The 16,590-nt window shown below is 39.5% G+C and overlaps 1 protein-coding gene across 4 annotated transcripts in view; it reads right to left on the bottom strand.

The window, feature by feature from the left end:
• Positions 1-16,590, bottom strand: part of SMARCC1 (SWI/SNF related BAF chromatin remodeling complex subunit C1) — a 170,258-nt gene that overhangs the window by 52,384 nt on the left and 101,284 nt on the right. For all 4 annotated transcript variants that reach the window (XM_082703794.1, XM_082703795.1, XM_082703796.1 and 1 more), the window contains exons 20-21: positions 14,973-15,231; positions 13,941-14,102 (exon numbers count right to left, since the gene is read on the bottom strand). In XM_082703794.1, coding sequence (XP_082559920.1) covers positions 13,941-14,102; positions 14,973-15,231 — 421 coding nt within the window. The remainder of the gene's footprint in view (positions 1-13,940; positions 14,103-14,972; positions 15,232-16,590) is intronic.

The following is a 16,590-nucleotide window of genomic DNA, read 5'->3' as shown; positions in this document are numbered from 1 at the left end:
GAGCAGTGCTAATAGTGCTAATGATTAAACAAATTATTTCATGCAAACTCGCTCTGTAAGTGTTCAACGATATTAATGTTACTAGCATTAACTATGTTATTAGTTATTAACTAATGTTATTAGCATTAACTATGTTATTAGTTATTAGGACTGCACCCTAGTCCTACCTCTCTACTAACAAGCTCTTGCCGTGGCTGGTGGCACTGCCTCAGTGACACCAACAGAGGGCTCTCATTCTGCCCTGAACTTCCAAAGGTCCTTCCCAATCTGACAGGCCCTCCGTGACTTTCCCTCCCCATGCGACTTTTAATTTTCCTTTAAAGGGTCAGTCATGAATCACTGGCCCTTGTCCCATTCTCTTAAAATGTTACTAATGGGTCAGAGATAGCTGACCAATCTGATTGACTGGGGGTCAGCAAACTACAGCCCTGCTGCCTATTTCTGTAAATACAGTTTCATTAGAATGCAGCCACACTTGTTTGTTTAAATATGGTCTACAGCTGCTTTTGCACTACAAAGGCAGGTCTGAGTAATTATGACACAGACTGTCTGGATTGCAGAAGCCTGAAATTTTTATCATGGCTCTTTACAGAAAATGTTTGCTGAACCTTATGATAGTAAAGTTCATACTGTGACAATCCTGCTTATGAATACAGATACTGTGGAGGTCTGTAACTCTTAAGGTCTTAACGTTAATGCTGGGAATTGAGGGACACTGGCAAACAGGGGTTATGACCAGAACCTGGGAGAATGACTACCAAGGTGGTGAGATTCTAGAGTGGTCCCACGGATCCCTAACTCATGGTTTTCATGTCCTTGTACAGTATCCTCCCTCTGAGTGTTAGCAGCACCTGTGACGTGTTTCTTTCTTTTTAAAAAATTAATTAATTTATATGACAGACAGAGATCACAAGCAGGCCAAGAGAGAGGGGGAGGCAGGCTCCTCGCCGAGCAGAGCCCAACACGGGGCCCGATCCCAGGACCGAAATGACGACCCGAGCCAAAGACAGAGGCCTTAACCCACTGAGCCACCCATGCACCCCTATGATGTGTATCTAACCGACAGAGTAAGGGGAAGGCGATGCAATGTTCAGTTATATGAGGCCCCGTCTTTACTACACTCACTCTAGAAACTCTCCTTGAGGGCCTGATGCAGCAAGCTGCCCTGGTGGGGAAGCAGCTGGTGAGGAACAGTGGGTGGTGGCCTCTGGTCGTTGAGGGTAGCTTCCAACCAACAGCCAGCAAGGAGCTGGAGCCTTCAGTTCTACAACTAGAAATAAATAAATTCTGACAACAAGAGTGAACACGGAAGTGGATTCTTTAGTAGCTGAAAACACAACCCAGCCACCACCTTGAGTGCAATCTCACAATATCCCCATCAGAGGGTCCCGTTAGGCCACGCACAAACTTTTGAATCATAGGAGCAATGAGACAATAAATATATCCAGTTTCAAGCCACCAGCTTTGTGATAACGGACTATGCAGCAATAGGAGACTATCTATACACCTGCTGGATGTTTGAACGAAACTCAACCAAGGCTGAGAGGCCAATTAGCTGGCAGCCACAAGATAACAGTATCTTCAGAGACCAGATTCAGGAAATGGTAATACCAGTCTGATTCCACTCTATTTCTTGCTCTGTCTCCCACCACAGTTGCAATACTGATCCCCCAACTGAGTCCAGGCCTCCGCCTCCACGTTTGCCCAGTACCCCCTAACCTCCTTTAGCTGCATGTCTCTTTCATCCTTGGAGAGCTGAGCTTCTATCTCCTTCCACCCACCAGGCCAGAACACTGTCCTCCACGGGCACCACACCTTTCTCCTAGCTTTGGCAACCAAGTGCTTTTTAGTCCAGTGATAATACTGCCAGCAAAAGGAGAATGAGGAGATCTAGGAACCAGCCCCTAAGAGCTGAAAGAACCAGGAAAGGCAACTTGGAGGAGAGAACGAAATGCTTGCAAAAATAAAAAAGTGGAGTTACAAATAAGTAATGATGCTTCTGGAAAAGAACTATGATTATTTGGTGGCAACTCTTCCATTTCCTGCCCGTCATCTGTAAACTGTCTGCAGGTACTTCCTAAAACAGACTGAATCCTGTTATTTCTTCTTCCTGGTGACTTCTTGATTTCTACAAGGTAAAAGCCCTTCAAAATCACCCCCTCCACACACATCTGTTCGGCTGCACTTGGTCACAGTACTTCGTGGTATTATTTCCAGAATATGCCACACACTCTCATCCTTTTTTCCTCTTTCTTTATTGTTTAAAAGTTACTGCCTCTCTGAAGTCTTCCCTAAATGACCCAAACATAACTGTTTCCTTCACTTGGGCCTCTATCTATATTTGTCTTTTGTCTTTCACCTCCCTCCCTCCCTTCCTTTTTTTCTGCCTCCCTTTCCTACCTACCTACTTATAATGTCTCCCCACCCTAACTGAATATTCTTCAAGGACAAATGTTTAAATCAGCAATTCAGAGTGTGGTCCAGGTACCACCCCCCCACCAACCATGGCAGAAAGGTCCCCAAGGTCAAAACTATTTTTATAACAACACAAAGATGTTATTTGCCTTTCCACTCTCCTCTACTAAGAGTGGAGCATGGCTTTCCAGAAGCTGCATGACGCACAGTGAAGTCAGCTACAGGAACGTGCACCTGTGTACTGTTTTGGTTTCAAAGTTTCTGTTTTAATTTCAGATACAGTTAATATCAATGGATATAATTCAAATAAATTAAAGCATTTTGGGTTCCTTATTATTTTTAAAGGGCATAAAGAAGGCTTGAGACCAAAAAAGTTTGAGAACTGCTAGTCCAATAATTTGTGTCTTGTCAAGGAACAGAGTAAAGCCTATGGTAGGAACTCACTCAACACTTCTGGGAAACAGACCATGTCATTCCCTGTAGTAGATCAGTACTCCGTAGAACTACCAGTATACAGTTCCAGCCTGCACCATCCGCTGTGACTCTGCTCCCATCTAGCTGAGCATCTGATCTCTCACTGTCCTTATCTGAACCCTGGGTTGCAGCTAAGCCAGTTTATGTCCCACCCTCTGTTACCATCTCTGTGCCTTTATTCACATTGCTCTGCACAACCGAATCCTTCCTCCAGCCTGGCTCACTGACATCCTAAACCTCCTTCCCATTGTTCAGTTCAAATCCTTTCTTTGTGAAGTCTTCCTCAGGCTAAACTTACATGTCTCTTCGTGCTAACTCTTACAGTCCTCCTTGAACAATTAATATTATGTATATCTATGCTTTACTATGGCCCTAATCCTTGAACACTGGATTATTTTTCTACACACATGTAGCCCATCACAAAAAACAGTCCCAATTAATAGAGTATTGTTGTTGTTGTTGTTTTTAAGACTTATTTGTTTCTTTGGGAGAGTGTGTGTAGTGAGGTGTGGAGTAGGAAAGGAAAAAAGCAGACTCCCTGCTGACCAAAGAGCTCCATCTCAGACCCTGGGATCATGACCTGAGCTGAAATCAAGAGTTGGATGCTCTACCAAGACTGAGCCACCCAGATGCCCCGAAGAGAGAGTATTACTTATGTCCTACATAGTAGCCTATAGCAAGAAATCTCCATCAAGTAAACAAAAGGCCTAATTTGATAAAAGTCCCCAAAGGCATTATATAATTACATTATATAATGGAAGCCAATTTCTTCCTAAAAATATGTATCCTGCCATTTAATAAATATGGGTCTTTAGCCAAGTCACTTAAATCCCAGCCAGCATTAGCTAGTCCTTAGAGGTTAAACGTCCAATTATAAGCTGCTAAGAAAAGTGTCTCTATCCTTCTCTGCCTCTTGATATTTAGAAGAGCCCTTCAAACAGAATATTGACAAAGAGGACAGAGAAGCCACTCTACATGATGGAAGTCCCATAATCAAATACTGTTCACTGTTTGCTTAGCTTCACCAGCCTAGCATATTTTCACACATGGTGTTCTAAAAGTGCCTGATTTTTAAAATGTTATGGAAATCCTCGTGATGAGAAGAATGAGGCTATTTATAAGCGATGACTAGTATCTTGAGGCAAGAACTAGAACAGTCACTTCTGGGTTTCCTGTTCCTAGAAAGTGACCCTTTCGACATTATTGTCAGGATGCTCTTAATCTCCTGATGGACCAGAGACTAGTTTTTAACTTTCCTAAAAACTAGAAGTGATTAATTGGGCTCTTCTACACAGAGGGGGGCCAATGGCTCAAGATACACTCTTTGCAGCCCCATATTCCACAGGATGTTACAGAGCTCAGTGGACAATCCACTCACTGACATAAAAGAATTTTCTCTGAACGTTCTACTTGTGATTCAATAGCCCTAGAGTATATATAGTCAACTGTAAGCAACAAACATCGATTAACTCAATCTTTCAAATTTCTCTAAACCAAAATTAAGATACAGTTAATCTACTCAGAGGCAAAAAATTAAATAAATAAAACCAATACTTGACATCAGGAAATACAAATGGGGGCTACAATAAATAAGTCTTCAACAGACCCTTGAATATGCACATACATTCCAATTCCCTGGGAAAGGAAGGGCTGCCAGCCTCAAAAGGGACTAAGATGCATTATATTGTGTTAATTATATAGGAGAACGTCCTTATTCCTATAAGATGACACATGCTGAACTATTTAGGGTGCAGACTCATGCTGTCTACAACTTATTTTGAAATAGTTCACCAAAAACAAAATAAAAATCATTTAGACTGCTAGATAGATACAGCAAAGTTGAACCTAACTGGTAGGCCCACAAAATCTCACTGCGCTATCCTTTCAGTATTTTCAGTATGTTTGACTATAAGTAAACGGGTTATCAGAAGGCTATTCTGTCAAGACTCCAGGTCAAGTAAAGAGAAATTACTAAAGTATTTAATAGGGCCAGCTGGGTGGTTAAGCATCTGCCTTCGTCTCAGGTTCTGGGATTGAGCCCTGCATCCGGCTGCCTGCTTCTCCCTCTCCCACTCCCCCTCCTGTGTTTCCTCTGTGGCTGTCTCACTCTCCATCAAATAAATAAATAAGTCTTTTTAAAAAAGTATTTATGTGATATGGTAAAAAAAAATTGATATTTCAATGTATTACATAAGTTCTCTGAGAAATAAATCAATTTAATAACTCCTAGACAGGTGATGTTCTCATCCTAGTAGAATGAGTTTTAGAAATATAGGTACTCCTGACACTCTTCTGGTCGAATTTTTACTCACCTAGAGTAAAAATTAAAACTTATAGCCCATAAGCCCCTCATCATCTCCCATAACCGCCGCTATGTGCGGTCCAGCTACTTGTCCATGATCTCCCCTTGGTATTCCTCAACTATGCCAGGCAGCTCCTGTCTAGGGACCTGTACAGTGGTTGCTCCCAGTGCCCACAGCACTCTGACCTAAGATGTCTGATGACTCCTTCACACCTTTGCACAAATGTCACTTTCTTGGTAACATATTCCTTGAACTACGAAAATTACAATTCCATACACTCACACTTATCTTCCTAATCCTACTTTAATTTTTACCATACCACTTACCAGCCAATATACTCTTTCTACATATTTACATTTAATTTACACAATCGAAGTTTTATGTATCACATATTTCATCTTCCACCTTGAAAATATACAATCCTTGTAGGCAGGGATTTTGGTATGTTTTGGTCACCAGTACCCTAGCACAATGAAATGACATGGTAACAGCACATTTATAGTCTTATTTATCCCTAGGAGTTAAAAGGGGGGAAAAAAAAAGAAGTCCAGTACTGACCTCCCATTCAAGAATGCTTATGCAATGCAGTGCAGGCTTGTACACTGACTCACTCTGACTAAATTCTGGCGTGGGTTTCTAAGCACTTGGTCTCGTAGAGATGAATCATCTAGCTGCTCTTCCTGGTACATTTGCCTCTCCTTATGTAGCTCCTATAGATTTTCAAGAGGACCTGGGTCTCCTCCTACTATATTTTCCATAGGATATAAGGCAGGACAGTACAATGGAGCTAAGGTCTTAAATGATCCTTGTTCAATTAATGAAAAATACAGACATACCTACACATGTTACTTCCGGCACGAGGCGACAATAAAAAGAGGCTGAGCTTTAGGACTGGATATTTAGGTTCAAAATTTAAACCAGATTCTCACAAGCCTACATCATCTGATAAAACTTAGTTTCCTTGGTTTTATAATAAAAATGCCACTTCCTCCAAAGGATTATTAAAAAAAAAACCCTCAAGGGGCATCTGGGTGGCTCAGTGGGTTAAGCCCCTGCCTTCGGCTCAGGTCATGTCTCAGGGTCCTGGGATCGAGCCCCACGTTGGGCTCTCTGCTGAGCAGGGAGCCTGTTTCCCCATCTTTCTCTGCCTGCCTCTCTGCCTACTTGTGATCTCTGTCTGTCGAATAAATAAATAAAATCTTAAAAAAAAAAAAAAAAGAAAACCCTCAAAGCACCAGTCAGAAAACCCCTATATAATGTGTCACAAAGAAATGCTGATTTCCAACAACTTCTGAAAAATGTTTAAAAATTCTTTTCATTTTGAAACAAGATGGGATTGGGAGGGAGACAAATCATAAGTGACTCTTAATCTCACAAAACAAACTGAGGGTTGTTGGGGGGAGGGGGGTTGGGAGAAGGGGGGTGGGGTTATGGACACTGGGGAGGGTATGTGCTATGGTGAGTGTTGTGAAGTGTGTAAACCGGGCGATTCACAGACCTGTACCCCTGGGGATAAAAATACATGTTTATAAAAAATAAAAAATTAAAAAAAATTCTTTTCATTTCATTTCTTAACTTCCCTCACCTTCCCCTATAACTGGGCAAATAAAATCTGATAATATTTTTAGTTAAATGCAAAAGGTCTCAAATATCAGTATTTTTTCTATTCCCAGAATGGTCTCTGGCCAAACAGAAACAAAAAACCATGCAGATTTAGAGAAGTCAGTAGATACTGTTGAATGAGTAGAGTTAAAGAGGATGAAATGACAAGCCCCTTCTGAGAAGGGAGCACTCATTTCCTCAAGAATTCCTAGAAGTCACCTAAAATGAAAATAAGAGGTGTTCCAGATTTTACCAAACACTCTCCACATTCCAAACCCACAATGAAAAGTTAGAAAGGTCTGGGGCGCCTGGGTGGCTCAGTGGGTTAAAGCCTCTGCCTTTGGCTCAGGTCATGATCCCAGGGTCCTGGGATCGAGCCCCACATCGGGCTTTCTGCTCAGCAGGGAGCCTGCTTTCTCCTCTCTCTGCCTGCCTCTCTGCCTACTTGTGATCTCTGTCAAATAAATAAATAAAACCTTAAAAAAAAAAAAAGAAAAAGAAAAGTTAGAAAGGTCAATGTGAGAAATCCAAGAGAAGTCCTGTATTTCACAAGGAAACTTACTTATTTTTTCCTGTATTGTCATTTTACCACTGTTAATAAATATAAGTTAATACGGACAGCATAGTAAATTAAGTTTAACAATAGAAAAGTATGTGAACTCCCCATTCAAGAACAGTATCTTGATAAGGAAAATCCTGCATCATTCTATTTCAAATCAGTGGCACTGTTTTGTTATATCAAGTGTCAGTTTAAATGTAAAATCAGTACCTCCTTTCTGTGAACTCCCTATCTGGAATGTGGCTCAGAAGGAAAGGAGGTACATTGTTGCCTTCACAACACAATTTTGCTGAGCCAATTCCACCCCAAGAACCATTTGCTGTCTCCTAATTTATTCTGTTAGTCACAGCCCGACATAAATTCATTAACTATCATAGGCCAGCATTAAGTTACAATTCTATTTACAACTCATTCCCAAATATTCATATTATACTGGTATTTTCCTTTACACTTACTAAATGGTAAAAGGGCCCAAATTCTGTTGTTGCAACTAGTGAGTATCTACTGTACTTCAGAGAGGTTTTCTGATAGGCTATTTCCAGCTACTATGAATGAAGTTTACTTTCTGTGCCATTCAAAGAATCATCCCCTGCCGCCTCCAGTGCTTCCTGCAGCAGTCAGATCCAAGCTTTGCTCCCTGCGGAAACCACACATTCACTACTCAATCAGAAAAAGGACCCCAGAAAGACTGAGGTCGCTAGATTTTGGGTTTGTTAAATTAGAAATGGCTATGTTTGCAACCTGTTTCTTAACCCCTAATGCTCTATGGGATCACCTACCAAAATTTTAAAAACAGATTCACATATAGAAACTTGTCCCTGATTTTGCTAAGTACAGAAACTTCTTTGAATCACACTAAGAAGGTGGTGCCAACCCTTTTCAATTCCATGACCACAGGGAACTAAAAGATGCTGCAAATGAACCAAAACCACAAAAAGTCGAGGAAAGTAAGACATTTCCCAGGCATTCAATAGGTCCACGCTTCCCCTGCCTGAGCTGGGCACTGCCTGGTGGTGCAGAATCAGTAAAAAGCAAGAGGGATATGGCTGGGCTTGCTAATATGGGTATCCATCTAAGACAGAAAAATAAGTGAGTTTTCAAACCAAGAAATACTATGGATACTCTGTTAAGAACAAGTAAAAAAAAATGCCAAAAATTTGCTCTAAGGGCTAAGAGTAAGAGGTTTGATCCGAAAATCTGTTTCCAGATATCTGCAAAATGAGACTCCTAGATTGACACTTTCACGAAGGCAGAGGGAACAAAAGGAATAGGACCTATGCAACCTCAGGGAGACCATGAGATTTTACGCTTGAAGAGACCTCAGTGCTATCTACTCAGACCACTCAGAACAGAGTGGAGTCTTGCAGCACTCCATCTGTGGAGTCTTGCGTGGCAGTTTCACTTTCTATTTTACATACGCTTTATTCTAAGAACAAATCAAAGAGAAATAAAAAATGACTGCAGTTGAAGCATAATTAGTAAACTGTACACAACTGAAACAGAGATAGAATGAGGCGAGGTGACAGCAAGAAACCTTTAGCTAGAGTTACTCATCAGAAATTGCTTCATAATGAAGAGAAAAAAATTAATGAACAATGTAAGAAAACAATGTAACAATGTAAGAAATGTAATGAACAATGTAAGAAAAGTGGGAAAAGAAATATTCCCACTACTACAATCAGTAGTGGGAATACACTACTGATAATCGTGTATGAAATAGTTTCCTGTGGTGTGAAAATTAGCTTCTTTTAGCATATAGGAACACTTGCCATTTGAGAAGCCAGGTATTGCTTATGAAGCTACGTTCCTAAAATTTTACTCCTCTTTGTAATAAATTAAAGTAATCAGAATTTCTTAGCAGCAAAATGTCATCTGTCCAAAATCACAAACTAGCATGACTATGAAGTACACTGGAGAAAGTATCTAACCATCACTTTCATGTCATACCTGAGAGAACTCAGAGCTAATGAAGGTTAAATAGCTTTTGAAAGTGCTAGAGCTGTACAGGGCAGAACCAAAAGTACAACCCAATTCTGCAAAATCCTAAAATCCAACAAACAATATGTTGTCTGTAAGACACCTATCTGAGATCCAAAGACACAAAGAGATTGAAGAGTAAATTAAGAGAAAGAAGATATTCCATGCAAACACAGTAGCCAAAAGAGAGCTGGAGTGGTATGTTAATACCAAACAGAATAGATTTACAGGCAAAAAAAGATAAAAGAGAAAAAGGAAAGATGTTATATAATGATACAAGGGCCAATTCGTGAGCAAGATCAACAATTATAAATATGTATACAACTAACAAAATATACAAAGCAAAACCAGACAGAACTGAAGGAAGAAATATAGATAGTTTAATAACAACAGTTGGAAATTTCAAGACATCATTTTCAATGAAGGGAAGACCAACTAGAAAAATGATAAAACAGACACTTTGAACAACACTATAAACCAGCCAGACCAAACATACACAGAAGATGCCATTCAACAACAGTAGAATGCAAAAGGAATACTCACTAGGTCAATATATTATGCAACAAAAAAAGTCTCAATAAAATTTAAAAGATTGAAACCACACAAATTGTCTTTTCTGAATACAATGGAATAAAATTAGAAATTGGTAATGGAAGAAAATCTAAAAAAATTCACTAATTTGGTGTATAAACAACACACTCTTAAAACAACCCCTGGGTTGGGGCACCTGGGTAGCTCAGTGGGTTAAAGCCTCTGCTTTCGGCTCAGGTCATGGTCCCAGGGTCCTGGGATCGAGCCCCACATCTCCTCCTCTCTCTCTGTCTGCCTCTCTGCCTACTCGTGATCTCTGTCAAATAAATAAAATCTTTAAAAAAAAAACCCAAATAAACAAAAAAACAAACAAAAACCCTGGGTTAAAGAAGAAACCGAAAGGGAGATTACAAAATACTTTGAGAAGAATGAAAACAAAAATATGTCTAAACCTATAGAATGCAGTAAAAGGAGCACTGAGAGGGAAATTTATACAGCAATAGAAGTCAATATTAATAAAGAAGAAATATCCCATCAATATCCCATCTTCCAAAGCAAGGAAATACTAAAAAGTGGAGCAAACTTAGGGGCACTTGGGTGGCTCAACTCATTGAGCATCTAACTCTTGATTTCAGATCAGGTTATGATCTCAATCACACCCCATGGTGGGCTCCATGCTCAGCATGGAGTCTGACTGAGATTCTTTCCTTCTCCTTGCCCTACCTCTGGCCCCTCCCTCCCTCTCTCTCAAATAAGTAAAATCTTTAAAGATAAGTAAATCTTTTAAAAAAAAAAAAAGGCAGATTTAACCAACAAGTAGAATGAAAGAATAAAGATTAATTACAGTGGCGATAACATAGAGAACAGAAAAACAACAGAAAGAATCACTGAAATCAAAAGCTGGTAAAATTGATGTCTTTAAGACTGATGAAGGGAGGAAAAAAGGACCAAATTACTAAAATCAGGAATGAAAATGGGGACATTACTACCAACCTAATAGAAATAAAAAGGAATGTAAAAAGACATTATAAACTTTGTTTAAAATTATTTATTTATTTGACAGAGAGATAGAGAGCACAAGTAGGCAGAACAGCAGGCACAGGGAGACGGAGAAGCAGGCTCCGCTGAGCACGGAGTATAATACAATACAGGGTTGGATCCCAGGACCCTGGGATCATGACCTGAGCCAAAGGCAGACGCTTAACCAACCGAGCCACCCAGGCAACCCCCATTATAAACTTTTTTAAAAAATAGCTTTACTTAGATATAATTCACATACCACACAATCGACTCATTAAAATAGTGCAACTGAATGAATTTTAGTATATTCCAAGATATGTGCAATCATTACCACAGTAAATTTTAAAACCTTTCTATTACCTCAAATAGAAACCCCATACAGGCTAGCTATCATCCCACTTTGCCTGTTTCTCCTAGCCCTAAGCAAACATTAATCTACTTTCTGTCGCTATAAATCTGCCTGTTCATGACCATGTTTTCAACGATGATCCATGAGGTCACATTATGTCAGTACTTCATTCCATTTTATGGTTGAGTAATACTCCACTGCAAAACCACATTCTCTTTATCCATTTATCAGTTGATAGACATTTGAGTTGTTTCCACTTTTGGTTGTTATGATTTCGGTGTGTGTATGTGTGTGGGGGGGGGGGGGGGCAACAAATGAGACAATGTATATGAAATAGACAAATTTCTACAAAGAGGCACACTACCAAAATAGAAAACCTAAAAAGACTAAATAGAAAACCCCAAAACCTAAATAGAAAACCAAAATAGACTAAATAAACCTAAGTAGAAAACAAGTAAACAGGGTAAATCAGTCCCTAGAAAACATTAAAGAAAAAAAAATCAGAACTTAATGGCTTCCTACATGAATTCCAGCAAACATTTAAAGAAGAATGAGCATCAATAATTCTCAAAACTCTTCAAAAAATCAAGAACAATTCTTAACTCATTCTTAGAGGTAAGTACTACCCTGATATCAAACCAGATAAGAGTTACCACAAAAAATGAAAAATACTAAGCAAATGCCCCTTATGAATACAGATGCAAAATCCTCAACAAAATACTAAAAGCGAACTAAATCCAAGAAGAGTATTCCGTGGAACATTCCCATGATCAATCAAGTGGGATTGATCCCAGAACTGCAAAAGAGGTTCAACAGGCAAGAATCATTAATACAACATATTTAAAGAAAAAAGTAAAACAACACATGGTCATCTTAATTGATACAGAAAAAGCAGCTGGTGAACTCCACCATGTTTTCCAGATAAAAAGATTCAACAAATTACGCATAGAGAATATTTCCCTAAACTCGATAAAAGGAATCTAGGAAAATCCAATAGCTAACATCATACTTAATAATGAAATGCTTTCCCCTTAAGATTAGGAAAATAATTTCACTTACAAAAGCATTCAGAAGAATAAAATACAAAGGAATAAATTTAACTAAAGGAAATGTAAAACAGGTGCCAAGAGCACAACAGGCAAGACTAAAAAGTTCAAAACAGTGGTTAAAGAAGATCTAAGTAAATGGAAAACATCCTATGTTCAAGGAATGAAAGACTTTGCATTGCTGAGATGGCAATACTCCCCAAATTGAATGCAAATGAAAACCACTTCACAAATATTCCAGCTGTGTATCCTTTAAAAGCGGGGGTGGGGGGGGGGACAAGTGTTGGTGAGGACATGGAGAAGTCAGAACATTCATATGTCGCTGGTGAAAACATAAAATGGTACAACCACTACAGAAAACAGCTGGCTAGTTTCTCAAAAAGCTAAACATAAAATTACCATTTGATCCAGTAATCCCACTCCTAGGTACCGAGAATCAAAAAAAACCTATATTCACAAAACATCCTGTACCTCAATGTTCATAGCAGCATTATCCAAAATAGTGAAAAAATGGAAACGATACAAACATATGCGAACTGATGAATGGATAAGTAAAATGTGGTGTATCCACTGAAAGAATATTACTCAGCACAGAAAGGAATGAAGTAGTGATCTTATATTACAAATGGATGAACTTTGAAAACCTTATGCTAAGTGAAAGAAGTCAACAGACTGTATGATCATATTAACAGGAAATGTATAAAACAGGCAAATCCATAGAGACAGAAAGCAGATTAGTGGTTACGAGGGCCGAGGAGAGAAGAAATGGGAAGGAAACACCTGCTTAACTGGTATGGAATTATCTTTTGGGGTGACCAAAGTGTTCTGGAGTTAGATACTGGGATGGATGCACAACACTGTGAATGTACTAGAAGCTACTAGACTGTATACTTGTAAGTGATTAAAACAGAGAATTTTATATGAATTTTACCTCAACTGAAAACAAAAACCAACAAATTTAAACCTAGCCAGCAACATAAAAATTTTAAATAATCACAAAGTCCTTTCAGAATTCTTATGTTCACATGCTCAAAACCTAGATCTAAAAACAGGCATCACAGGGCACCTGGCTGGCTCAGTCGGTGGAATGTATGACTCTTGATCTCAGGGTCTTGATTTTGGGACCCAGCTGGGTGTAGAGATTACTTAACTAAAAAAAAATAAATCTTAAAACCTGGCATCACTGGAGCACATGGGTGGCTCAGTGGGTTAAGCCTCTGCCTTCAGCTGTCATGATCTCAAGGTCCCGGGATCAAGCCCCACATCAGGCTCTCTGCTCAGTGGGGAGCCTGCTTCCCATTCTTTCTCTGCCTGCCTCTTTGCCTACTTGTGATCTCTGTCAAATAAATAAATAAAATCTTAAAAAAAAAAAAACACAAAAAACCAACCTGGCATCAGATACTTCACAGCTGTGATGTTAATTTTATTAACAGCTCTCAGACAACCTTTAAATTCTATCACCATAAAAGGAAGGGATAAGAGAAAAAAATCATATACTAATCTTAAGTGACAAGTTGATACTAATCATTGTTCTCACCCTAATAGAAATAAAAAAGTATATAAACAGACATTATAAAAATATAAGCAAACAAACCCAATTGTTTAAACAAGCTAATAGGAAAATACATTTATTAGTCCTGTCCTTGGGGACAGCCATAACTCACCAAGCTTCTCTGGCTCGTCAGGTCCCGTGCCTGCAATGCAGCTGCTCTCCAGGCCATAGGTGGGATCCACTTTCCCAGAGGCTCGTGCCGCTTCTTGTACTTTCTTGACATGAGCTTCGACCAATTCTAGTGGTACCTCCTCTCGGACCCGAGAAAACTCCTCTGTTCAAGAAAACAAATGGAATAGCGTGACTTGGTTATGCACAAATATTTGCTTTAATGTAAACTACTAGGAAATCCAACACATTAGGTAGGGTCTTGCACGCAGTGACCTTTCTGGGGACTCAGTCTTAATCTATCCTAGTGAAACAAGAACACCAGATGAGATGGTCATGTAGACTAACGGAATTCTATGATTCTGTGTTTTAACTTACATGTCACAGTATCTTGCTGTATAAATAGAGATTTCCAAATTTTCATCAGTAACATCAGAATTTCTGCCAAATTTAATCTAACGCTGCAGGCTAGAGAGAGAGGAAGGGAAGCAGGCTTCCCACTGAGCAGAGAACCCGACACGGGGCTCCATCCCAGAACCCTGGGACCATGACCCAAGCCGAAGACAGAGGCCCTAACTCACTGAGCCACCCAGACAGCCCCTGCCTCTCCGATTCTTAATAAATGCTCTTAATTTTAGAACTATTAATATATTAGGGGCACCTGAGTGGCTTAGCAGGTTGGGCATCTGCTTTTGGCTCACATCAAGATCTCAGAGTCCTGGGATCAAGCCCTGGGTCAGGATCCCAGCTCAACGGGGAGTCTGCTTCTCCTTCTCCCTCTCCCCGCAACCAACCGTCTTGTCCATGCACTCTCTCTCAAATAAATCTTAAAAAAAAAAAAAAAATAAAATTTAAAAATTGCAATACTTTTAAATATAACATCAAGGGGTAATGTCTGATTTTCTGTTGTATAACTGAAATGAACATTGCAGCTGATAACTGCAATCAGTTATCAGGACAACATGTATACAAAGTCAAGTACTAAACCATGATCTGAAACAACTATGTTGACGACGTGGTTCACGGAAGTCCATACCCAAAGCTGCTTTTGCTGCAGCAGATGCCACACGAGGGTCCACCACAGATGCCAAAAAAGCAACAGTGCTCATGACTGGGTTTCCTGACTGACTGAAAGGGACAGGCTGGTAAGCCAGGGGCCCCAGGGAAGCATCCGAATTCTCAAGGTAAGGGTCCTCAATAGGAAGCCTCAGAAAGTGGAGGATGCATTCATCCTGAGTACGACTTCCAACGTGCTCTGACACTTTGTTCCAATCATCCTTGTACATCTCCAGGGCCTGCAACAGAAAAACGCAAGGAGCTTTAGTGTCAGGTAAACAGAAACTAATATGTGTCAGTATCAGAGGCCTGTGACTATTCTTTAGATGAGTTTTTAAAAAAATAATGAAAATGATTACATGGTACACAAGATAACAGGTAGATCTGATGGCTCTCCCAATTATATTAAATCTCAATCAGGAAAAAAAAAATAAGTAAAATGCACACATACATAAAAGGAAGAGTAACCATCTTTCATTAATACACACAACTGTTTATAAAGAAAATCCGAAGAAATCTATTAAAAAATACCAAAACTAAAAGGTTTTAACAAAGTCACAAGACAGATGTGGAATAGAAAAACTCAATTTTATTTCAATGAAAAGTTTTAAATTGGAAAAGAAGTATTTAAAGTATCACAAAAATGAAACACCTAGGAATAAGTATAATAAAGAATGTGTAAGAGCAACATGCTGGAGAACATGAAACACATTGGAGAAATTAAAGACCTAAATAAAGAGCTATACCATGTTCCTCCATTAGCAGTCTCAAAATTAAGATGTCAACTCTCTCTAAACTGAGTAACAGGTTCAACAAAATTGCACGCAAACTCAAAGCCTTTTTTGTTAGAAATTAAGAAACTGGAACTAAAATTTATAAAGTATGTAAATTTCCAATTAAAAAATTCATAATTTGTCTGAGAAAAATGTTGAAACACCACCACCTCCCCCCGAAAGTAAAAGCAATCTCCAAGGGGGAGAGGGACAGAATGTTATGAAGAAAATCACAGAATCAATTGGATAAAAAGATTGTATTTGGTTGTTGATCAAAATTGCTATTCCTAGATTTTCTCAACCGGGGGGCAATTCTGCCTCCTTGGGGACATTCAGTGATTATCTCTGGGGATGTGCTACTGGCACTGAGTGGGAAGAGGCCACGGATGCTGGTAAACACTGTACAGTTCACATAAGAGCCCCCCACCACAAAAACAAAAAAGCAAGCAAACAAACAAAAAAAACCCCTATCTAGCGCAAATGTGGATTGCAGGAGGCTGAAAAATCCTGTCTAGAGCCTGATTCGCTGATCTATACTGCAAGATGAGCTTGGGAGATGGTACCTTCCGCGTTTATGTAAAGTAAATTCTTAACCCAGGGCTCCAACCGCTGCTCCAGGCTTGCCTTCTCGCTGGAGTGGTAGAGGACTCCCCTCAAAACCCACACTAGCGAATGGTCTTATTCCTTAGATCCCTTGAGAGATAAGGCTAATTCTGGGTTTCCCCTGCATAGCCAGTGACCTCAGGTAGTTCTAGAAGGAATCACTCGGGAAAGGAAAAAAAAAAAAAAAAAAAGACCTAGATTGTAACAAAAAAGAAAAATTAA

The sequence above is a fragment of the Mustela nivalis genome (genome assembly GCF_964662115.1).
Source record: "Mustela nivalis genome assembly, chromosome: 1".
Taxonomy (NCBI): Eukaryota; Metazoa; Chordata; class Mammalia; order Carnivora; family Mustelidae; genus Mustela; species Mustela nivalis.
The sequence above is the reverse complement of the archived record's forward strand: the minus strand, read 5'-3'. Positions and strand labels throughout refer to the sequence as shown.